The sequence below is a fragment of the Fukomys damarensis genome, unplaced genomic scaffold (assembly GCF_012274545.1).
Source record: "Fukomys damarensis isolate Sample0158 unplaced genomic scaffold, DMR_v1.0_HiC HiC_scaffold_33, whole genome shotgun sequence".
Classification (NCBI taxonomy): Eukaryota; Metazoa; Chordata; class Mammalia; order Rodentia; family Bathyergidae; genus Fukomys; species Fukomys damarensis.
The window spans coordinates 9,439,655-9,465,790 of record NW_022900945.1 but is presented as its reverse complement, the minus strand read 5'-3'; the positions used below and the strand labels follow the sequence as shown (position 1 = coordinate 9,465,790).

Below are 26,136 nucleotides of genomic sequence, written 5' to 3'. Positions count from 1 at the left end.
TAATATAAATAATATTTAAGATATTGCTAAGTAAGATTTATTTTTAATTAAGCTAATTTCTAGAAAAATTTTCTCCCTATAAGCTATCATGTCTTCTACTTCTTTGTAGATAAGCATTTCTTCAATGGATACAAGCTGGTAGCTACTCAGACTGAAGGATGAATTGCTCTTTACTGCATGTAACATCTTCAGGGATGTTGTAACTGATTCACTCAGAGAAGAACAAACTGGGAAAATGCGAGCAGTCCATAAACTGAATTGCGCCCTTCTTCTTGAAAACAGCTCCTCTGTAACTTTAAGATTCCAAAGATCTAAGCATGACAGAAAATCAACTCCAAAGAACTGAAGTAACTTTGTATCTAATAATGTCTTAACTTTGTTTTTTAAGTTGTCTTGCACTCCAAATGCCATAGTTGAATACTTCAAGTGTCCATTTATCATCAAGCTTAAGGAACACAGAAATGAATATGCAGGCACGGCAGCATTGGAAATGACGTAAGAATTGCTAATAATGCAGTTTTCTCCAATGGAGACGTCTGGCCCCAGTCTGGAGTACTCTACAACTGAGCCAGGTGCCACGGAACATCCTGAATCCAGTATACTGTGAATGATACAGGATGTCTTACAGGAACATTTCAGAGTATATGGAAGTACACCAAAAGCTACTGATTGTAAACTGAGCTCTAACTTTAAACTGCTATCTGAAGTAAAATGGAACAAATACTCTTCAGTTGTCCCGATGTGATAAAATTTGGAGTTATTAAGAACAACAACATTTAGGAAAGTTCCTTTAAGAAGATGAAATATTCTCTGCCTTATATCTAGCAACTCTGCTTCTTCTTTAGTGACATTTGCAGTGTTTCTGGTGTACTCCGCAGTTGCTCCAGGTCCCAATGCCTGCAGAAAGTCACCATAGGCATCTACTTCACAGTTCAGAGTGCCTATTTCTTCATAAAAAGCAAGTAACTTTTTTGCAGATATATGATCCATATAAAATAGGCTATCAGTGTAGACATGCTCAGAGTCTAGGTGAGGATAGGGAGCATCTCCTCCTGCAAAGTCCTGTGGACAAAAATCTCCAGGTCTACACACAGCACTAAGTTGATACATCTTTTCTATGCTTGGCTTATGAAGGAAACGGTGGCAACACCTATATTCAAGATCTCTACGTTTTGAATCATTAAAAGGATCTAAGACAAATACTCCATGTGTGGTACCTATAGTTAAACTAGAAGGATGAGCTAATGCAGTGAAGCCAGGTTTGTCAAATTTAATATACTCAAATTCTCCAATACTATACAGTTCAATATCATCTGCACAGGTAACCACAATTCCAGGATTCATACATGAGGGGAAATCAATATACATGGCTAGTTTTAATTCCAACATCTGATAAATGGGGTTACCAAATGGTAAAGCAGTAAAAATTTTTCCCAGAGCACTTGCATTTGGAAGGCGCTGACTGTAGCCACCTATAAAAGTAAAAAAACAAATAAAATACCATGTAAAAACGTTGCTGTTTATAAGATTTTCAAAATCTAGCAGCATCAATTACAATTCAAACTATCTCCACATGTATTTGATATATATTTCATATATATATAGATAGATAGATAGATAGATCTATCTATATATATATTATGTGGACTGTAACTCAAGAAAACACAATGTAACCCAGATTAAAAATTCAAAGAGCAATTTTGTAGCATTTGTTATGATGCAGGTTGTCTTTTCGAGATGAAATGTCTTTAGTATAGTAAATCAGTATCGACCTGTTTTTATTATTGTTTTGTTTTTTATTAGTATATATTTGCAGTACACAGTATATACATCCTTTGTGTGGAGCTGGTCCATTAACACATCGTAGCTCCTTTTTACATCCCTTCCTGTCTCCCTCCCACTCTCCATCTCTTGTTCCCTTTCACAAAGATCTCCCTACCTCCTCTTATCCAGCTTTTATTTTGCTCTTCATTTATAATTTAGGTTTCTCATATAACCAGGCAATATTTAAGTTTGTGTGTCTGATTTGTTCCACATAACATAATGGTTGCAAAGTGCAATCTTAAAGATTCTAAGTTAGAATTATTGAATTTTGAATTGTTCTGAATCAATAATAAGTAAAGATCATGTATCTACATTTTAAACTTTAAATTTCAGAATGTTTAAACTCATACATTAAGAATCTACTTCACAGAAAAAAGTTATAAAAAATTAATACAGTATAACAGTTCTAAGATATAATTCCAAAATATAATTATATATAATAACATAATTCTCTATTAAATACTTTTTTCAATATTTAATGTTTCTTTAAATTATTATATAAAGAAAATAAAGATAATTTATTCAATAATATTTAAACATTTTATACTTTTCATTTAGACAAGCATTTCCTTCTAAGATGAGTATAAGTTAATTTCGTGAAAAGTGTGTTTTCTTAAGTATGTTAAGTATGTTGTACCATTTTTTATTTAACTATCATGAGAGTCAGCCTATGTGAGTAGAAAGTTTGATAAAAAGAGTTCATATTTGGTTCATCACTTTCTAGTCATTTTCTTTCATAGTTACTCCAAGTCAGCAAAGGAGAGATAATATCTGCCATATTACCTTTTATGAAATCAGAAACATATAAAGCACTTGGCACACAGTACATCACTGAATAAGTCACAGTTAATAATAACTTTCTATTTTTTTCCCTTTCCAAACACTAGTCAATAGCAAATTTGAATACTGAAAGAATTCGGTACAACTGCCTTTCAATGTCCACACTGTTTCAGGATATTAGGTGGACAGCAAAATACGTAGATGCTCAAATAGCCTACAGCTATCCTCTCCTATACTTTAAATTATCTCCAGATTACCTATAATATCTAACTAGTACAATGTAAAGGTTTTTCAAATAGTTTTATATTGTTTAGGGAATAATGACATGTTTAGTACAGACTCATCCATTTCTTTCCTCTCAAATATTTGCTATCAGTGGTTAGTACAGTCTGCAAATGTGAAATACACTGATACAGAAAATGTACATTTTTAATATGTATGTTCTAGTGTCTAAAGTTTTTACTAAATTATTAATAATAGCTTTTTTGAAATAAAATTATGAACTCAATTATTTTAGTTTTAGTCTTCAAAGCAGAACTTAAATTCATTCTATTTATACCATTTTCATACAAAATCATGATTATATATATGAATAATAAGAGTCAGAAAAGGCTTTAAAAAGCATATAGGTAAGTGAGGCTAAACTATATGTTCCTAGACTGGAGCTGGTCCAGAACCAAGTTTTTATCAGTCCTCTAGCATACAGAAAAATCATATAGGCTTTATGTAACCAAAATTTTCATATATCTAAACATTAGGGAATAGAAATTAAAAAAGACTAGAAGGAAAACAATAGAAACAAACTTTTGTAAATGGAGACAGGAAAAAGGATTGAAGAAAAGGAAGGGGTATGGGGAAACAATTAACATTTATTATGTACAGGTACAAATTCCCCATGATGAATAATCATTATGTATGTAAAAAATGTACCAATAAAATTAATTTTAAAAAGAAGTACTTTTGATTATGTAGAACTGTGTGGGATGTTCAAATAAACATTAAAATAAACAAATAAATAAATATGTTTTACTCTAAGATTATTTCTTTCAATGTCTTCTGCTTTAAAATATCCCTCCTGTGTCTGTGTTTTTTCATGTACTACTTACAACTCTGCTAAGAACTGTAGTCTTTGGATATCAAAAATCAGACAAAATGTAAGACAGAAGGTATTGGCAAAAGTCTAGAAGTAAGTGTGTTAAACTAGCCTCTTCCCCATAGCAAAATCTCCCCCAAAGCACTCCTGAGAAATGATCATACTTTGATGAGTTGTTTCAGGAAAAAGAATTGTCTATATACATACCAAAGATAAAAGAATATCTACAAAAAGCTGATGATCTATAATTTTAAGGACAAAATTTTGAAAAGCATTGTACTATTTAGAACCTACCAATAGCAAAAAAAGCATGAAATGTTTGTTTTGAAAGAAAAATAACTTTAAAGAATAAAAATAAATAAGTAAAGTTATTTTCATGAGAGCAAAATATCAAAGGTGGAATATTCAAAAGAAAATATAAATTAGTATAAATTAAGAATAACTTTACCAGAGTGAATTAATAGTATAGTAAAGGAATTCCATTTATCTTCATATAGCTTTTCCAAACATCGAAGAGCACAAAGTGTTGATCCTCCATTACCTTAAAAATAATTTAAAAGGCAAAATTAATTTCATAGAAGTCTACTAAAATTTATATTGGTAAATTTATGACTTTAAAAGATATAGTTTTAACTATAATTAATAAGATAAACACCAAAAATATTGGCAAAGAATAAAATTAATACATTTTATAGTAAAAAAAAGTAATCAATAATTATTACACAAATTCAGAGAAGTCTTTATCAATAAATGATTAGGTAAAATTCTCCCGAAAATTGCCATACAAAAAGAAAAATGAATTATATGACCTGTAACATACTAAGACTGTTATGTATAAACATTCATAGGCAGTTAAATCATAAAATCAATTTAAGTAATTCTTCCATATGACAATTAAATATATAAGCTGGCTTCTCTTTTTAAAACAATTTTTAGAACTTGGTTTCCAAAAATAAATACCTTATACATAACTAACTCATACTTATTACTACCATCATAGCGAAGATATTTAACTTTCTGTACTTTAGATTTTCATTTATACAACAGGAATAATACAGGTATGTACCTCAATGTCGTGAGGATCCAAACAACACTATTTAATGAGAAAATACTAACGGCAAACCCAAAAACTATTTATGATATCAAGGGAATTCAGTTTTAAGTGTCACGTGGAAAACAGCCTTTAGGAAAATAGCATTTAAAAAAATTTGCAATGGAAGGTGAAATGACAAAGTTGATCTTGAGCAAGGTTTTCAAATAAACATTCTGTTCAAATAAACTTACACCATTAGACTCTGTTCTCTCCATTCTACATTGTGGAAGTCCCAAGAGAAACCATATATACATATATGAAGCAAATCTATCTATCTATCTATCTATCTATCTATCTATCTATCTATCTATAAAATGCGTTATACATATATTTGCTGACATATTTTTTACTTCGTGTGAATATCCAAATAAACCATTTATGCATTTTTTTTCTAATTTGATTTATGTAAATTTCAATAGAAACCGTGGGGTTGGAGAGTTGAGAATTTAAGAGCTCAACTAATAAGACCCACAGGAATAGTCACCATCTCAGTAAGTTTTATTCAAAGTAATACAATTCTCTTTTAAATTCTGGAAGCTTTTCACTGTTCAGTCACAATGAGTAAGAGCAGCTGCTCTACTCTTCATTTTTCTTACAGTCAATTACATTTATATTTCAATGTCTGTCAAGGCTGTGGGTGAAGATGTGCAGCTTACAAACTGTAAACCACAGAAAAGCTTTTCTTCAATGACCATTCTGCCCAGAATCTATGTATAAACCTGTGCATAAAATGCATACCAATTTTGGCTCCAGCAGGATCAACAAAAACATGATATTGAACTCCAAGGGGTAATTCCTTTCTCTTCAGCTTTTCTGATAGCTGTTGCTTATAAGCAAGTTCCTGCTTTTCATCAGCTGCTGTTAGTACAACTATGTCCCAGAATTCCCCAGCTCCTACAGGTTTGCCTATTTGAAAAAAAACAAGAAAATGATAATATGATTATAATAAACTACCTATTGTAGGTTTATTTCACATAAGAGGGGAAAAGATAACATTTATTACCATTTCAAAAATGTACCTTCTACTTTTGAAACTTGGAATAATTATTGCTAGTATTACTTAAAATAGTTCTATTGAGGATTGTTTATAAGTTATTTTTTCCTCCTCTTTTAGGTAATGCCCTCGTTTTATGGCCTACGATCCCATTTATCTAGAAATCCCTAAAAATTTGATGTCATGTTTCTTGATTAAGGTTCTTTTAACCCGCCACAGACTATCATTTCAATCCTTAAATAGAAAAAGGATACAAACAAGTAAATGAATCTCCAGCTTTAAAAATAAGTTTTCATATATCAAGCTGCCTACAATGTTTGTTGGCTAAGAAAGATTCGACACAAGGATTCATCCCTTCCGTGTTATTTATATCAGTACTTCATTTATATTACCTTAACATGAGCTATGTAAGCTGAAAATATGACACAAAATTCTGGATAACAGAAAAGGTCTTAAGTCCCTGACGAACTCATTAAAAGATAAGAGTGCACTTTTGGTAAACATATGGAATCTCTTCATCCTTAAACGAGATGAAAAAGTGTTTCTATTATTTCACATATGACACTTATGGGCTAGAATGGAACAGCTCCGAACATTTCAGTGTTATCAAAATGTTAGTCGCTGTATTTTTCAAGCAGTCACTAACATATAAAACATAACAAATTTTACTCGACAATTGTACAGGCAATGCCAAGTGGCACAGTCTGTTTGTTTAAACAAATTCTTAAGCAATAAACTCCGTCGTTTGTTCCCTCTCTCCTTAGTGTTTACTATTCTAGGGAACGAATTGGTGAGGTAGGTAGATACGGGTCAGAACAGAAAGGCAAAAACAGCCTAATTACTATATTTCAGACCTTTTAGATCTATTTAAAGTAACTTCTATGAGCTAACCAAAGCATTAATTTTTATAGCTTCATGATTTGAGGTGAATAATTTTCTCCTAATACTTCAGGAAACAAAGAAATTGACAGTCGGGCAAATCTCCAGGTCGTCAGGGCACCCTCCCTCTATGCCGCCCAGGAGAACTCGGTTTCTTCTTTGGTACCTCTCAGTTCTGAAAACTTCCGCAATTTTCTTTGAGTACTTTCTCGAAGGGACACATCTAAAGGAACCCTAGCGACCGCCATAGTCTCCGCTTCTGAGTCGGCGCCGCACAGCACGCATGCGCAGTGGACGATAGGCCGCTAGGTCCGGGCCACCTCTGCCCCGCCCCTTTTGTGCGTCAGACACGTAAACACGTCCCTGAGTGCCTCCCTTTTTCGCTGACGCAGTGAGCGCCTGCCTCGCTGCGTTGCCTTGGCAACGGCCTGGCGCGTTGATGACCACCTAAGGATTGTGGGCCGGTGCCGGGTCTGGGCCACTCTTTCTCAGCTTTTAAGACCTTGCAGCCCGGTTGACCCGGTGAGTGGTTCAGGTTGGGGGACACCTTTGTTGGAAAGGACATAAGAAGGAGAAGATGAAAGCAGAACCTAGGTTCCTCTTTATCTCCTAACTGGTTTGTTTTAGTCGAGAGTAGTGGCAGCGTTTCTCAAGAACATTTTGTCAGATGATATCTAACCCTGGGTCACCTGGAGTCATCTGTCCCCCACCCAGGGTCGGGATACACAGTTTGAATACTTAAGCCCCTCTGTTCTTTTAGGAAATTTAGTTTTGTGGCTTCTTTGTACCTCTGCAGCTCACAAGAGACGGAGCCACAGCACCCCTCTGTTTTGGGTTCACTTCATAGGAACACATGCCAACCTCCCAGTGTCTGTGGAAGTTGTTTGAAATTCAGTCACCAGCCAGGCCCCTAACATTTGCATTACTTCGGTAGCTTCTCTGGCATTTTTTTTTTTTCTTAATATGTGCAGATTCGTCGAGAACATTCAATGAACATTCTTGGTTAAAAGCATTGTTACATGCATGTTAGCTATACATAGAAATTTCATTTGTAGAACGAAAAGTCGATAATGAGTTCCACAGGTTAATCTCCAATATTAGGAATCAGAAAAGTGAATCAAAGAATATTGTCGAGGTATCGCAATTAATAAATCACAGATTTAAAGAAGATACACAATTCAATTCCAGCCTCAAAACTGCTGCACAAAGTTTGATTTAATAGAGAAATCTCTTCATTAAAGTCTTTTTCAGGAATTTAGTCAAGGTCCCACAGACTCTTAGTTTGCAAGAGAAAACAGTTTTTCTTATACAGTAAAAGATTGACCTTGGTATTTAATTATCTTACAGTGAAAGCATCAGGTACAAAGGCAAATTATTCTTTCAGAGTTTTATCATTTAAACTTTTTGTTAATAAATACAATTCATTCTCCTTGAAGAACATTTAGAAAATTTGAGTGAGGTAAGATTGAGCAGAAGAGAAAGTTACAACATAGAACTTCAGAGAAGCAACAAGGGGACGTAGGATTTCAGTTACTTTTGAATAAAACAGCGTTATAGGGTTTCAATTTAGCGTGCCTTATTTTTAAAAGCTCACTCAGAAATACAAGAATAGAATGTGGTGAGGGTGGGGCAAGGAGAGAAGCTTGTAGACTTGTTGGAAGCTGTTGTTAATAATAGATATTATGGGTGTTGGTGCAGGCTTGGCCCAGGTATTAACAGTGGCATTGGTGGGAAGTTCATAGATTCTGGATATTTTAAGGCAAAACTGTAGGTTGATAGAGTGCATGTGGAGTGAGAGTAGAGGAGTCAAAGATGTCGGCCTGAGGGTGGAGTGGCCATCAACTGAGGTGGAGAATGCTAAAGACAGGGAAGCTTGTTGTGGTGAAAAGGACAGGCGATAGTTGGGCTCCATACATAGAGAATAGGCATGTGTATGCAATATACACAATAGAAGCTTGTGGGTGTATGTGATTGTGCATCTGTATGAGTGTAGTTCAGCAAGGGAGTCTGGGCTAAAGATAATTTTGTAAGTTGTCAGAATATGGATGGAATTAATTTCCTACTATGAAACTGTGTTGAGATCCTAGTGGAATACAGGTCAGTAGTGTCTGTGTTTGGATACTGTACATTCTAAGTTGAAGAGAACAATGCGACAGTATGTACCTGAAAATAATTAAATAGAAAAGAACAGTAGGATGAAATGGTAGACTATTATACATAGAGTATTTAATAGAGCATTTATTGGATCCAGGAAGGATAGTTACAGAAATAGATATTATTTTATACCACTATGACTACATTGCTCATGCTGAAAGTACTTTTTTTTTTTAGTAAATACTGGAAAAACATTATCAACTATGGTTTTTATTTTACCTTATTTTTCCCCTCAAATTTTCATGAAGTTTTACATAATAATTCTTTAAAAATACTGAACCCTAGGGAGTAAATATCCTTGGCAATTATTATAGAAAGTTATTACAAGAAATTAGGAACTTGAAGTTTATTTTTGTGCCAGAAAACTGTGATACTGTTGTTTAAAGTTTTAAGCTACCAGAGTAAATATTTTAGCAGAGCATGTTACCACAGAGACTTTACCAGATGTCTGCCAGAGTATTGTTTTACAAGAGTAAAATATACCAGGCCAGCTAATTATTAAGGCCTATTTATTCTGCATAAATGAGATACACAGGAAACAATGTTAGTGTTAGAGTGGACATTACTGACAGGGATACAGCACCATATAGCCATCTTGTCAGGAATGGAATCCTCCGGGCAACATTTTACAGAATCTAACAATGCATTGCAAAGTTTAAGAAATATCACACTGGCCAGTTTGCCTCTTGACTTGAACAACTCATTTGACTTACAAAATATACAACCAACCTTATTTCCTTCAGGTTTCAAACACCAGACTTGACACTACTCCAAACACACTTATTTTCAGTGGATTACTACTTGGTCTCTTTTTATATTAAGACAAGAGATAATTATTGGACTGCAAGAGGATTACACCAAAAAGAAGTATGCATGCTGAGATAGCAGAGTTTAGCACATCTTATTAATTAAAAATTAATGTTGTTTAGAATTTTAATTGATGAATTAAAGAAAAATTAATGTTTCAATACTGCTTATTTTCTTTTCCATGTAATTAATTCAGTTTTTCCCTGTGGTTTCCTTGAAAATAATTTTGAGAATCAGGGATCCTAAAGGCTTTTTAAAAATTATTTTATTTTATCTTTTTAAATTTAATTTTGTTAGTACTGTACATGTTTGCAGTACATTTATTCTGGGTAGTTGGGGCATGTACACGACACATTTTATTTCTTTTTATGTCCCCTTCCTTTCTCTTCCCTCAGTAGCATAGTCCTCTTCCCACTTGCCAAAAATTTGGAAAAAATTTTCGTGTTGTAAAACTGTATTCATACAATGTACCCCAACATTTTTTCTGTGATATACAATATGGCAATTCATCAAAATGAGATAGGCTCAATACATCTGTTGTCAAAAGTATTTTAAAAATACCATTGCTTATTTTGTTAATATAGATGGGGCTATATATGTTGTAGACATTCTAAATTTATAACTTCAGCTTTTTCATGATTTCATTTTACATGCAAATATTAGTAGCTGCTTTGACAATTCTGAGGTCTAATATGTAGACTCTCACTTATTTAATAATATGAGTAGTTTTCATAAAATATGTTATTTCTGTATATATTATCAAATAGTTTAATGTACTACTTACTTAAAATAATATATCTGTGTTCCTAGCATGTAGAAATTTCAGTGAATGAACATTTAACTATATAATGGATAGTAAGACATTCATTTGAAAATTTCTTCTCAATATTAATTATATCTTATATGAAAAGATCATGGTATACAGAATAAGTTTTTAGATTTGTTGAGTTTTTTTTTAGATATTTGTAATTAGAACCTTATATAGCTTTTACTTCTTATGTTTGTTACCACTTTTTTTTTTACAGAGAAAATTTGGGAATAAAATCAGACTTATAATTAGTGTACTTTTTATTTTATAGATTTGATTTACATGTGATTAAAAGTGATATTATAGGATTCATATTCTCTTAAATTTGTTTAAGCTTTATGACCCATATGTGGTCTATCTTGGCAAATGAATTTTCTGTGTAAATTTGAGAAGGATGTTTTATCTGCTATCAGATTAAGTTTAGATGTCAATTAAGTCTAGTTGCTCTTAGATATATTAATAATAACAAAAATAAGAGCTTTTAATTCAGCTTGACTATTCCTTTTCTCTTGATTTGTTATGTAAATCTAAGTTTTGGACCTTTAGTACACTTTTAAGAATTAGGAAACTAGAAGGTTTTCATTCTTTTTTTTTTATAAAATTCTTAAGTCACGATACCCAAGTCTATTTAATCACCGTAGTATTTAACTTTTACACTTTTTTTTTCTGAGACATTTTTTTAAAGCTAAAAAAGTGGAACATTGTACAAAATGAAAAGAACAGGCATTAAATTAGGTAGTATCTTGATTATCTCACATTTAGATTTAAAATCCCCTTAATCACAGTGGTTTTTAATTCTTATAAATTTATTTTTGTTTATAGTTAGCATCTTTTATATTAAAGCTTACAGATAATTCTGTACAATGCAAATAGAGGTACCAAATTAAGTAATATCATGGAGATTATCTGAAATTTATATTTGTGTGAACCTATACTTCCTTTCTTCCTCAGAATATATCTTGCTGACCAGAAGTTTTCAAATAAGGCAAGAATGCTGATCAAATTAACTCACCATACAGTACTCATCTTTTGTACAAAACTATGAACGTATTTAATGTTTAGGGGAATGGTGGAACATTATGAGATGGGCTATGAGAGCATCAGTTAACTTCACAAAATGAACAAATTTATTCAACAAGCAGTTGTATTTGGATATTTACATTTATGCAGAACCTCTCATTTTGTAAAATTATCTAGTATATCTCTTAATAAAGGAAAAAGAAAGTGATTTTGAGTAATACTAGTAATGTCATTGGCCTATTCAAATCATCATTAATCTAGAGAATTTGGTGAATTGAATTGATTAAAATTATAGTAATTGCTATCACATTTTTCCTACAAAAGTTTTGGTGGGAAATTTAAAATAATAAATATTCATTTATTAGTGAGTCTATAGTCATTAACAAGTGTACTTAGTTAATATCCCTGTTGAGAATGCTTGGAAATAAGTGCCAGCAAAAAGACTATATCTTCTACAAAGAAATTTTCAGATATAGTATTATAAATAGAAACAATCATGTGAGAAATAAATGCTTTGGAAAAAATATTCATTATATAATTTATAGGCTATCTGTAGTTATATATGTATTTGAATATATATGTACAATTTAGTGATACAATTAAAACGTATAGTGTAGCTTTCAATTTTATGCAAAGAAATGGGGTCTCCAATATTCTGTGTTGATCGCTCTTGATAGTTTAAAAGTTTAATTATGAATTTATAATCTGAAAAAGAAAAGTTTATATCTCTGAATATGTGACATCCTGGAAAAGTCAACACTATAGAGTCAGTAAAAACATAAATGGTTGCCAGGGGTTTGGGAGAGGGAATAAAGTGAAATATAGGAGACTTAGGCATGATACAGTGATGATCCTGTATGATGCAATAATAATATACACATCATTATACATCAGGAGAAACTATAGAAGATAAGACACATAGTTCCTATTGTAAAATAGGAACTACTTTAGTTAGTAATGTATTGATTCATCAGTTGTAACAAATATATAAATATAAGATATTAATAATGGATAACTTCTATGTTGATATAGTATGAGTTTATCTGGATTTTTCTCATTTATATTCATTTGAATTATGATGATTTAGTTTATATGCACATGGTAGAAATTTATTCTTCCAATGGGGGAGGTAGTTAATCTTTCAAGGAGCTCCCAGATGGACCACTTGAGCTTATTCTATTCTAAACTATCATTACTGACTTTGTTTCATGAGAGATGAAATTACCCATATAGTAACATCAAAATTATATATATAAGTGATATCATATAAAATTGGGTAATAAATCATTGAGCCAAAAGTTTTAGATAAATTTAGTCAAACTCTATTGCTTTAGAATTCTGAATTCTAATTGCCTAATGGAACTGAACATATAAATACATAATGTGATGGAAAATTGTCTCTATGAAATAAATATTGTTGATAACATTTGAAAATTTATATTGAAACTTAATTTCATCTGGCTGCATTTTTCATCCTTTCTCACAAATTTTAGTATTTTTTCCTTACTTGGAAATATAGTTTTTTCATTTAATAATACTAAAGCAAAAATTATTTTACTGGCTATGTTAAAGTATAGCTTTATTTGTCAGTTTTTCATTTTCTTCTAGGGAAGTGATATAGATTCCGTGCTCTTTAGTCTGTGAAAAAGGTAATTTTTTCTTTTTTACTGATTAGCTTATTGGTGAATGCAGTGATACCTTTTTTGGTAGTAGCCATAAATGTTACACCTTTGGGTACTTTGCAGTAGACTATATATGGGAAATATTATTTTTAATTTAAAGTTTTATGCTTATTTTATTCTATCTCCAACAAATAATCTACTCTTTTTTCAAGTAGATTTTTAAATGTTGAAAAAATTTTAAACAATTACCCATTTATCCTAGATGTTTCATGGGACAATTATAGAAGAATTAACCAATCATGAAGAGTGGAGTCACTATAATGAAAATAAAATAGAAGATCAAAAAGATTTTGTTTTTATAAAGTTCAATGGCCTTCATTTAAAATCTATGGAAATTTTGCAATCTTGTATCTCTCTTAGAGTATGCATTTTCACAAATAATTTTATTACTGATATACATCCACTTCAAAGTTGCATAAAATTAATAAAACTTGATCTCCATGGAAATCAGGTAAGCAATAGTCACTTAAGATATCTGTATCTACATAAAGTTTATATATAATAAATACGTTATCTAAGTATTTTCCAGGTAGTCATTTCTTAAACTATGCACAAAAAATTTAAAATAAAAATTAAAACACCATGTATATAGACATGAAATTAAAAATATACACAAATAATTAAAATAAAATACATGAACAGTGCATGATTTGGTATATTTTATTTCTTAAATCTACAGTATATATAAATATACTTTTTGACTCATTATAATATTTGTCATTTCAGAAGTATACTAGAAAAGTTTTAAGAGTCAGCTTATTTCCAAGGAAATTTACCTGGAATACATACGTACATATATGTAGATATATATACATATCTACATACATGTATATGTGTGTGTGTGTGTGTGTATATATACACATATGTATCTATCTATATGTTTGTATAAGTGTGGTAGTTTAATCCAGTGTATTATATTATTTTGTAGTCATCATTTAGATAATGGAAAACATTCCTTTCAATAATAAATTAGCGTCTTGCCATTTGGAAGAAATTGAATTTTAGATGTTTAATGTTTTAGCATTTTCCATGTAATGTGTAGAAGAGTAATATTTGAGCTAAAATATTTTTAATAATATTTCAGATAAAGAATCTACCACATACTGAATTTTGGAGTGGATTGAAGAATCTGAAACTCCTCTATCTTCATGACAATGGGTTTGCAAAGTTGAAAGATTTATGTGCATTATCTGCCTGTCCAGCACTCATTGCTCTCACCATGTTTGATTGTCCAGTAAGCCTTAAAAAAGGATACAGAAATGTTCTTGCTAACAGTATTTGGACTCTCAAAGCTCTGGATCATCATGTGATTTCTGATGAAGAAATAATTCAGAACTGGCATCTTCCTGAAAGATTCAAAACATGTAACAGCCGACTTTTCTTTAACTTCAGCCCTGCTTTGAGAAAGGTAATTAGCTTCATTATTTCATTTTAAGTAAATTTAGAAAAGTAAAATTTTACTTTTTAAATTCTAAACCTATATCATAATTATTTCATAGCTTTGAATCATTTATAAAAAGTATAATGGATCAGTGAGTATAATAGTTTATATCTAAAAATTTTTAAAGACTTCTGTACCTGTTGCATTAAAATGTAGAGCTTAAAATCATTACACTTTTAGAGAAATTGAAAGCAGATCTCTAATTTATTTAGATTTTTATATAAATAATTCCCCTTAAAATATTTGATATTTCTGGAATGTCATAAGGAACATTTTATACAGTTGTTGGGAAAATCAAATATTCAGTTCTTTTACGCAAATGGTGGCATTGTAATGATCAATTCATCATATGTTGGTTTACAAGTATTGGGATAAATAATTGAGATCACATGATACTATTTTGTAAAAGATTAGAGAATGCTGGATTGATATAAATAAGATGAACATTTTTTTAGCATGTGAATATTAGAATAAATAAAAATTCAAAGAAGAAGTTTAGTTCTGCAAGTATTAGTAGAAAATAGGCTATGAGATATAGTAAGAAAACAAGGATATGGTAGAGCAGTGTTTTTGGTGTAATCTATTTATCTATAAATATGTTTTCAGACATGTATTTAAGATCATTTTATCCTTCTCAAAACATCATACAGTGTACTAAACCAAAGATAGGAAGCCATAACCAGATGATAAAATCTTATGGTACCACCATGTATACACATATCAACCAAAATGTTATTCTTTGGAAAAAGACTGTATATGTTTAAAATCTTGAAGAATAGAAAATTGCTATGGATAGTGATACAAATGAAAGGTATATGAACTCTGAGCACTATTTATGGATGAAGTGGATTAGTTATAAAATCTTCACATTACTGCATATGATTCTTTAAAATTTATGTGTATATTAATGATTTTGTAATAATAACTTTAAAACCTTTATGTTTTCCTAATAATTCTATAAGTGGTTAAAATTGTAAAGATAAGGCAGTATTAAAGTATAGTTTCTTAAAACTGGACCTCAAAAAATAATTTTATTTGGATATTCCAATTTTATGTTTGCACTATAATTAAAACTGGGTCCCTTTAAGGAAAATCAAAAGGGTTGTTGGACTGAGGTTCATTTAAGGAAAGAAAAAACAAATGTTTGAGGAGGATAAATTGTTAGGAGACAACTTGAATGACACATTGAGGAATATCGATTTCAAATATGACGAATATCAATTAAGTTATGTAAGTAGGAAAATAGAATGGTTATCTCATAGAATATCTTCTATAAATATTCAAATCCAATATTGTGCAGGAAGATTAGAGTATGTAGAGGGAATGAAGGTAGGGCGATCAATTACTCTAGATTAGAAATGATGTAACTGGATTTATGAAGGCAGATAGCAGTGTTAAACCCGTGATGAAGAAAATAGAAGACAGGCACTTATTCAGTGAAAGTTATTGTGGTAGGCACTTTAAATATTTTATATTTTCACTTATTTGCCAAATATGAAATCTGTCAGATGGTAAATGAGATAGATTGTTCTAGGTTCTGAAGATTCACTAGTAGATACCACTTAACAAGTTTCCTACTTTCACTTATGTTCAGTGGAAAATAATAGGAAATAATCATATAAGCTGAAATAAAACAGAAACAAAAGAAACATGGAATGTTGGATAATGTTATTTAGAAAAGAAGAGGATCAACAGGATGGAAGGGGTGGAGATGTGCGCTATTTTAGCTCAGATAGATGGAAAGGGTTTTCTGAAAAATATGTTATTTACTGATCATCATTTCCTTTGATGTGGAAGGATATTACTCTTGATTCATAAAAGATGAGACAACCAGTACCATGAAGATGGTAATTCTGTTCTTGCATAGTCCTGCAACTACATACCATTGCAAATGATAGTGGAGAGTTCTGCTAATTTAGAATTTATTAGTACATGTTTGCAGAACAGAAATACTGCATTCTTTGTGGGAAGTTCATACATGTGCATAGCATAGTGCATCTCAGTTCTTTTTTCATTCCCTTCTCCCCATCTCTTGATCACCTTCCCATTTGCAATTGATGGGGCCTTTTTAATTGATTGAATGTAAGAGGAGAAGAATAAGAAATATACCTCTAATATTTTGAACCTGGACAGTATTCCCCTTTAGGGTTTGATGAGATTAAAAAGTACATGTCAGCTAAGTCTGTCAATTTTGTATTAGGAAAATAATTTCCTCTATGAATGTCTTAACTGGCTCACATGGCTACCATTACATATGAGGGAATCTATTATGATGAGTATTTTTAAGTGGACACATTTACTTCTTAAAAAAAATGACTGTATTCTGTTAACAAGCAAGAAAGGATAAGATGGTGTTGGTCCTACAATCCTATAGTCCCAGCCAGGTTAGAAACCAAAGTGGATGGTTCACAAGTTTGAAGTCATCCTTGGCAATTTAGCAAGAGCCTACAAAAAAAATGAATGAAAAGATAGATAGATAGATAGATAGATAGATAGATAGATAGATAAATAGATAGATACATGGGGTTAAGGATATAACTCAGTGATAGAATGCCCCTGAGTTCAACCACCAGGATAGCAAAAATTTTAAAAATGAATAAAAAAGAAATAGATTCTGGGATGGCAGGTAACACTTTCTGTCACACAGTTTAATGAAATTGATAATGTAGTACAGCAGTAGTAATTTAATATAGAGATTCCCAGTTCAGGCATTTGACACCCATTTGTTTTTACTTTTTATGTAAATGTCAAAAAATATGAAAAAAATATATATGAAAGAAATATTTATTGTGAATTCCTAGTTGACTTAATAATTAATCTTAATTGTCCACTTGACTGTATTAAGAGACTCCTGCAGGGATGATTGAATTTTGGGAGTGTGATAATCTTAATATTCATAGCTGAATGTGCCACTAGGAGGTTGAGCTCAGTGGGACCAGGTGGGTTTGGGACCATGCCTCTGGAAGGTACAGGTCCCACTGTCACTCTTTCTCTGTGCTCCGCTTTGCCACCTGCATGAGGTGGGCAGCTTTGCTCCACATGCCATTCTGACAGGATTTTTTTTTTCTAAAACTAGAGATGATAAAAAATAAAACATAAAGCTATATGAAATACACATATAAAATAAGAAAAAATTAAAAAGAATGCCGTGTTTATACAAGTACATTTTTAAAATTTATTGTTGTAGCTTGAATTATAAAACAATAAACAAGTTATAAATTTATTATAAAAACGTGGAAGCTGAAATCAACATATTTATTAAGATTGATTCCAACAACAAAATTAATGCATGCAAATATATATTATGTAAAATAAAACTCAAAGCAAGACATTAAATACAATATAGAATTCAGAATTCAAATTATTAAATAATTGTTATAGTTGATGTTTGCTGTTGGTTTGTTTGTTTGAGACAAGGCCTTATTATGTAGTTCAGGCTGGCCATGACATGAACTCAATGTGTAGCTCAGGCTGGGTACATTGAATTCCCTATGATCCTCTTGCCTCAGCCCCCTGAGTTCTGGGATTATAGGCATGTGTTACCATGCCTGGTTTATAGTTGGCGTTTGAAATACCTGCTTGCCATAGTAAGATTTGGTTGCCAGTTGATAGGCTTGGGAAAGTGACTGGATTATGAAGGCTATAATTTCATATATATTACCCCATTAGTGACATCACAATTTGATGACATTATTGGGAGATGTTGGAAATAGAAGATGAGGTCTCATTCATGGTTGTGTGTGACTTTGGATACTATATCTGGACACTGTTCTCTTTTTCAGGTGGATAATAGTTTCTTTACCATTAAGCTGACAATAGTTTCTCATCACAAACTATAGAGGATTGAATCAAGTAGCATACTATTTTTCAAGTTCTGAAAGAAAACCATGAATCCAGCAACATATAGGCCATTGATGGCAAACCTTTTAGAGATCATGCCCAAACTACAACCTCAAACCCACTTATTTAATCCCAAAGTACCAACTCTGCAGTTAAACCTAAATACTGGGGTTTTTGTTTAGAAAAAAGAACTCGTATATTAACATCTTTTGTCTAAAGAAAAAATAACTTTCATGTCATAGATTCACCACCACTGGTATAGGCAATGAAAGTGTCCTCCAAAAATGAAGAAGGAATATTTTCAAGTGAAAGGAAACTAAAATAACTGGTCACTAGAAATCTAATGGAAAAGTAAATGGCTAAAGTAATACAGGAACTTTTCTGTGTAGAAAGAAATTGTATAAGAAGGTTTGGGCACATCAAGAAGGAGAAAAAAGCAGCAAAAATATGGGTATATTAAACACACTTTCCTCTTCTTATGCCTTTGCAATTATATTTGACGGTTGGTATAGAAAATCACCACATGATCTGATGTGTCATTAAATATGTGTAGAAGAAATAATTTTTAAATTTGTAAACTTGAATAGAGATGCTAAAGGTGATAAATTTTCTATAATTTAATTAAAGTGAAATTGGAAAAATCCTGACATTTTTAAACTGTGACACTAGTTCATTATGATATGTATACCTGGAACAAAAACTAAAAATACCTTACAAAATGACATAACAAATACTCTTAATAGTGATACTAACTGGATAGAAGAATAGAAGATACCCAGCCTTAGGTTTCCACAGAAGCATCAATTTAGCAACTTTTCTTAGGTGAAAAATGCCATTATGAAAATTCTAGAAATCCTAGGGGTTAGGTTAAAATGCCATGATATAGAGTACAATATCTATGGGAAATGTTTTAATATAATACAAAAAATTTTTATATTATTTTTCATTCTTTCCTTCAAGTTAGCACAGCAGAACAATGAGGAGGAGCCCGTTGACCTAGGATTTATCCAATGGAGCATATTCAGATTCCTTAATATTCAGAGGCATTGCCTCAGACTACATTTCTGCCTCACCTCATGAAGAACACTAGGGGAATTTTCATAGGTACATCATTAGGAAACATCTAGAAACAAAGAAAAATGAGAGAGGCTCACAGTGGCTACAAAGCATAGATACTGGCCATAGTCCCATTGTCCTTGCTAGTAGTTGTACCCAAGCCTAATGCTGCCTAGTTGATCCCACCTATTTGAGGTCACAACCTGGTTTAACCTGACCTTGGACTCTTTAGGCCCCATCTGTCTTTGTACCAAATGGACCTCACAGTAGACTCTGATAACTATAAGATCCAGCCTAGTATGCATTCATTATTTTAGATGGGGGGTAACTTATGAAAAGTGTTTCAATGTTGAAGCAAAGCTATAAATTCTAGAGGATGTGAATGCATCTTCAAATGTTTAGTCACCAACATAATCATACAAATATGAAGAAGCAAAGCAAACTAATATAGCTTGAGTAACCAAGTCCAAAGAAATGGAAGTCTGTACATATTTTGACAAAAATTTCAAAACAATCATAAGGAAACTCAGTAAATTATAAAAGAACATAGAAGGACAACTAAATATATCAGAAAACAGTACATGAAAAAAGAGAAGTTAAAGAAATAGAAACCATAAAGCAATAACAAAAACAGGAAAACTGAACAATATAGTGACTGACATGAAAATTCATTAGAGAGCTTCAGAAGCTGATTTGATGAAATAGAAGAAAGGATTCATGCAGTCAAATAGGCTCTTTGAAATTAGTCAAGAAGCAAAAAAAAAGACAAAAAGGGTGGAAAAAACATGAAACTTAGAAAACACTATCAAGCAAAATAACATACTTATGGGTTTCATAGAAGATCAAAAGAGAGGATGGGGGAGTTTATTTTAAAAAAGATAAATAGCTTAAAAATTTCCTAATCTGGGGAAGAAAATGGATATCCAGATTTATGATACCTAAATGTTAACAAACACAATGAACCCAATGAGATCTATTCCAAGGCCAACTATAACTGTGCAAAGATAAATGCAAAGTGAAACTTGAAAGCCACAAGAGCGAAACAACTCAGCAAATACAAGTGAATCCTCTTAAAACTGTTAGCCGATTTCTCAGGAGAAATGTTATAGAGCAGGGGAGAATGGAAGGATATATGCAAAGTACTGAGTGAAAAAATCTGAAAGATTGTAGCAGGAAAAAGAAAAAAAAAAGAAAGCTTGCCCCTACCAGCAACACCAGAAGAAATTGAGAAGTATTGGAAAACCTTGCAATAAAGAAAAGTCCAAGACCATGGTTTAAGTCTACCAAATCTTCAAAGTAATATTGACACAATGCCTTTTACACTTTTCTGAAAATTAAGACTGAAAACAATATTTTATAACATATTTTAGGAGGCCAACATCACAATGATACTTTAGCCCAAAAAACATCATTATCAGGTAGGATTCACTGCAATTAGCAAGGATCCTTTAATATATGAGAATCAGTTAGTTTGATGCATATCAAATTATCAAAAGATAAAAACCACATGATTAGCTAAATGGATAGAAAAAGCATTCGACAAAGTTTGCCATTCATGCTTGACAAAAACTTTATAGCTTAGGTATAGAAGGATAGTATGTAAACATGATAAAAGAGATTTAGGAAAACTCCACAGCTAATTTCTTAATGAATACAAAGAAACAACGCTATTTTTCTAAGATCAAGGCAAGTATTCCATTTGATTTTACCATTTAAATTCAACATAGTGACCATCCTGGCCAGAACAATCAGGCAAGAGAGAGAAAAGCCATACAAATTGGACAGTCAAGAGTTTAGTAGTCACTGCTTACAGTTGACATGATCTTATACATAGGAAACCCCAAAGACTCAACCAAGGAGCTATTAGAATAAATGAAGTAATGTTTCTGAATACAAAATCAAAATTAAAAATCATAGCATTGTAATACACAAATAATGATCTAGCTAAAAAAGAATTTAAAACAATTCCATTTATGTTAGCCTCAAAAATTAGACTAGTAATAAAGTTAACCAATGAGATGATGAACCTATGTATGAAAACTCTAAGACTGATGGTAGAGCTTGCACAAGACACAAATAAATGGAAAGATATTTCATGTTCATGGATCAGAAGGAAATAGTGTTCAAGGCAATATCCCTATCAAAATATGGAACGCATTCTTCACAGAAACAGAAAAAAATCCTAAAAGAAGTCCTATGGAACTACAAATATCCCAAATGCGCAAACTAATTTTGAGAAGAGAAAGAAGAATTCAATTTCCAGATTTACACAGTTTGTAATAGCTAAAACTTGGAAACAACCCAAATGCCCCTCAGCTGTAGACTGGATAAAGAAGAGGTGGTTTTTCTATGAAATGAAGTACTATTTAGCCATAAGGAATGAGAAACTAGAAACATTTATAGCTGAATGGATGCACACATTCAGGCTATACTCTTAAGTGAAATAAATAGGACACATTTAAGTAAATACCAAATAGTTCCTCTGGTGTGAAAAACTAAAAGTGTAAATAAAGTTCAAATGGTATTATTGGGAGTGTGCAGTAGGGAGAAAATGGATAAAGGGTAAGTGGGAAGGGGAGGGGAAAGGAAATAAAGGAAAATAAAAAAATGTGGAAAAAAATGGAATAAAAATCTTTGTAAATAGGGAAGGGTCAAGTGGGTGAAGGGAAGGCAGGAGTATGGGTAAAAAACAAGAACCAAGTATGTGATGTAAAGGAACAAGATACCAATGATAAATGTAACTCTATTGTTTGCTTTAATAATGTAATGGGAAAAAATAAATTTCCAGATTTAAAATTATATTAGAAAATGATAGCATTTTGAGGTATTTACTGTTAGTAACAGTCTGACTTCTTGCATCATTTTCTTTGTTGTCGGTTCTTGTTGTTACAACTGAGTATCTGAGACCCTAATTAAATAAACTTGTTTCTAGGGGCTAAGGATTTAGCTCAGTGGTTCGGTGGCCTGCCTTGCAAGTGCAAGGACCGGAGTTCAATCTCCGGTAAAAAAAAAAAAAAAAAAAAAAAAACAATTGCGTTATAGCTTCAAATTGTCTAAGAAAATACCATCAATTCCTGTAGCAAAGTATGTCTCAACTTTTATTTCCTAAAAAAAAAAAAAAAAAAAAAAAAAAGCAACTTGTGTTTTAGTGTGTTAAGCCCATTTTCTATTAGGTATTACAAAGTACCTAAAGTCCAAAGGTTTATTTAGTTCATGCTGAGGACCAAGCTCCCTACTAAAAAACCTTTGGGGGACACACCAAAACCACATCCAAACCATCACTCTTTCAGTTCTGAAAACTGGGAAGTTCAAAAATATGGGGCCAACATTGGTGAGTGTCTCCTGCTGCATTGTAAACTGGAGGCCTGTGTCACCTGGCACCTTTGAGATGGGGGCCTAGTGCAAGATCCTTCAAGCATTAGAGGCTCTGGCTTCGGAATGGATAAGAGTAGTCCTTGTGAGATGAATGATTGCTAGAAAAATCTAATTCTGGCCTCACCACCTCTCTGTACCTCTTATAATGGGGTGTCGTTTTTGCTCCCACCCAAAACGTACTATCCATGACAATTTCAAATGAGCTGAACTGATGGTAACACCATGCCCTTTAATCATTAGAACCATAAGCTAAATAAATACATTATCTCCCTAAGAAGCGCATCGCAGGTGTTTTGTTATAGTGATATTACAAAGTTATTATAGATAAATGCGTTTTTGAGTGTGTGTGTGTGTGTGTGTGTGTGTGTGTGTATGCAATAGAAGCCTTCACGTGAAGTGTTGGTATGTGGTACATTTCCAGTTGCTGAGAAAATTGTGTCAAATTAGGATATTCTGATGAAAAAATTCAAAGATGGAATAAAAGAAAATCTTATGGGTCACATACATGTAGAGTTAACATGGAAATAGAAAAGAAAAAAAATTAAATAAGTACAAAAATATTTAAAGTATTAATCAGCAATTTCTTTGTAGAATTTTTGTTTAGTCTGAATAGAATTTAGTTTTAGAAATAATTTTAAAAAATATTCTTACTGTCAGCATGTATATGAATCATTACAAAAGTCCTTACTAATCTTGTTTTCAAATGCTTCCTTATAGTTTATACCAGGATTTATAATAACCAGTTTCATTCTGTGTACTTAGCGGAGTACAGGTATTTCATATTTACCCCCTACTTTACTGATTATTGATTGCTTTCAGCCTAAATATGTTTTCTTTCCCAAGTTTTTGCTATAATTCTTCCTGTATGATTGAAAATTTTCATACTAAATGATTGTTTTTACATTTAGTTCATTGGTTTTATAATTTTACATTAGGTTTTTAGTTTGGATAAATTAATACCATATATCTTTCTTTACTTCAGTTTTTGGGACTCCAAATATGATAAAGTATCTAAAAGTCCTTTGAAAAATCTAAAACACTATGTCATTTTAAGTACTACTGTAAAAATATTGGTAGGTATTGTTTAGATGCTTGACATGTTCCAGCTACTATTTTGAATGCTTTATAAATATTATGTCACAGCAACCCAATGAGATAATATCATTTTTATCTTCCACTTTGTAGATGATGAAAAAAGGGATAAATGGGTTATTTAACCCTACATCGCACAGCACATACTGGGATTTAACTGTGGTAGTTTTTATTCAGAGCTATCACTCCTGTAATGGAAGAAATACTTTACTTTTCCTTGAAGAGGAAACTTCTATTTACCTTGAGATACCAAATGGCTTATGGCTATTATACAAATTTTCAGGGATATCTTCATTGGCATTTTGGGAAATAATTGTTTTAGGGTACCAAAAAGCTTAAGTATACCTGGAAGATATATATAGATAGATAGATAGATAGATAGATAGATAGATAGATAGATAGATATTTTTTTTAACTTCTGCAAGACATGTTGATACTACCCATATCTGATTACTATTTTGCATATCACCTTAAAGACAAAGAACTGTTTATAATTCAGTGAGAAGTAGGACTCTGCTATAAACTCCAGCGTGAACTTAATGGTTCTCATCAGAATTGAATCTGTTGAGGACAATTTAAGTCTTAAGTTGCCTAAATTTCTTCCTGTATTCTTTTACCTAATTTTTCCCTCTTTCTTTCATATGTACTTTTGTATACTCAACATTGAACATTGCTGAGCCATATTGAAATATGAGCCCCAGTGAAGTAAACAAAAACACATGTAAATTTGGGAAATCATATTTTTACTAGAAATCATTAGAGATTAATCTGTGTTTTACAAAAATGATTATTTTAAAGGTGTTTAATAGATGCAATGTAATGATTTTTTTCTTTTTTAAATATTGAAAATGAGACTTGTTATGGTCTGAATGTTTATGTTTCCCTACTGGAGAAAATCCTGGCAATGTTGACAGTAATGGTGGACCAAGAGGTAGTTGATATAAATTGATATAGATCACAGAATAAGTTTCATAGAGAGGCCCGAATATAGTTTGGGGTATAAAAAGTAGCAAATAGATATATGGAAGGACTCTGTGTCAAGGCAACTAGGAAATTAAAAAGAGAAAGAATTTAGATTCAGCCACATAAATAGAGGAGTTGACAAGTTAACTGGAGCACATAGTTTTAGAAAGCTTGCCTTTGACAGAATGGCTTCCCCAAATTGAGAAGAAAATAGGTGAAAATATTGAGAAAAGAATAAGCCATAGAGTCCAGGTCAGGATATCCAATATACATGAATTGAATTTACAGTAGACAAAATTAAAGCAAATAAAGAATAAATAAAATCAAGTAAATGGTGAAAATTTCATTCATCTGATGACTCTATGAAAGTGTTACAGTAAATAATACCAGAGATAAAATATGAAATATTATGTCTCCCAACCTGTTAACTGTATGATATGCTGAGTTCTTGTTCTCTAGAAATCAAAGAGTGAGTCCTAGGAACAACAGAGAGTAAGAGTAGAAAGCTAAGTATTGATAAGAAAGCTCCTGTGGTGTAGGAGGTGTCCCGGGTGGGTAGCCTGGAAAACCCCAGTTTGCAGAGGAGTTTTTTTGGGGTTAAACCCACGTGGATACAATGTGGGCCATAGCCATGGACATCCAAAAAGATTATAAGTGTAGTCCCTTAGGTAATATTGGTCTAATTGGGAAATAAATCATGTAACAAGCGTGGATGGAAAGAACAAAGATTCTCCTAGGAAGTGGTGTCTGGTCACCCCACTGGGGTGGCTGATGTCTTCATTAGGCCCAGTGTTTGTTCTTTAAGAAAGTATGTGTGTGGTCGTCTTGTCTTTTTTCTTTTCTTTTATTGTTCTGTTGGTACTGGCAATTGAACCCGGGACCTTGCACTTGTGACACAGGCAGCGGAAACACTGAGTTAAATCCCCGGCCCTGGTCATCTTGTCTTTATCTCAAGGCCTGATTTTCAGCTGATGTGTTTCTGGTGCAGCTGTGGTGTGTTCCACCTTTGTCCTGACCCTCTGGAGGACCTAGTCCTATCTGACTGCCTGTAATATTTCTACCTAGCTCTTCTGTATGTAATAAAAGAACTCTATGTATTTTCTTCAGAAATCTCCAAAGTTAAGCTCTGTAGTAGTGCAAAAATGAAACAGAAAAGAAAGAATAATCTGTGTAGTTCAGATGAGTTTTTCAATGTAAGGAGTCTCAGCAAATAGAGGTCTTGCCACAGTGTTGAG

General features: G+C 32.1%; 2 protein-coding genes across 2 annotated transcripts in view; one reads left to right on the top strand and one right to left on the bottom strand.

The window, feature by feature from the left end:
* On the bottom strand, positions 1-6,963 carry Fpgt (fucose-1-phosphate guanylyltransferase). Its single transcript, XM_033758403.1, is given in 5 exon segments — positions 1-1,472; positions 4,146-4,238; positions 5,529-5,696; positions 6,830-6,924; positions 6,926-6,963. Coding segments are annotated over 5 exon segments (1,836 nt in total). The 5' UTR covers positions 6,949-6,963; the 3' UTR covers positions 1-15.
* A 91-nt stretch (positions 6,964-7,054) lies between these two features.
* Positions 7,055-26,136, top strand: part of Lrriq3 (leucine rich repeats and IQ motif containing 3) — a 123,676-nt gene continuing 104,594 nt past the window's right edge. Inside the window, 3 exon segments of the mRNA XM_010605245.1 lie at positions 7,055-7,185; positions 13,337-13,585; positions 14,219-14,542. Coding sequence (XP_010603547.1) covers positions 13,337-13,585; positions 14,219-14,542 — 573 coding nt within the window. The 5' untranslated portion in view covers positions 7,055-7,185.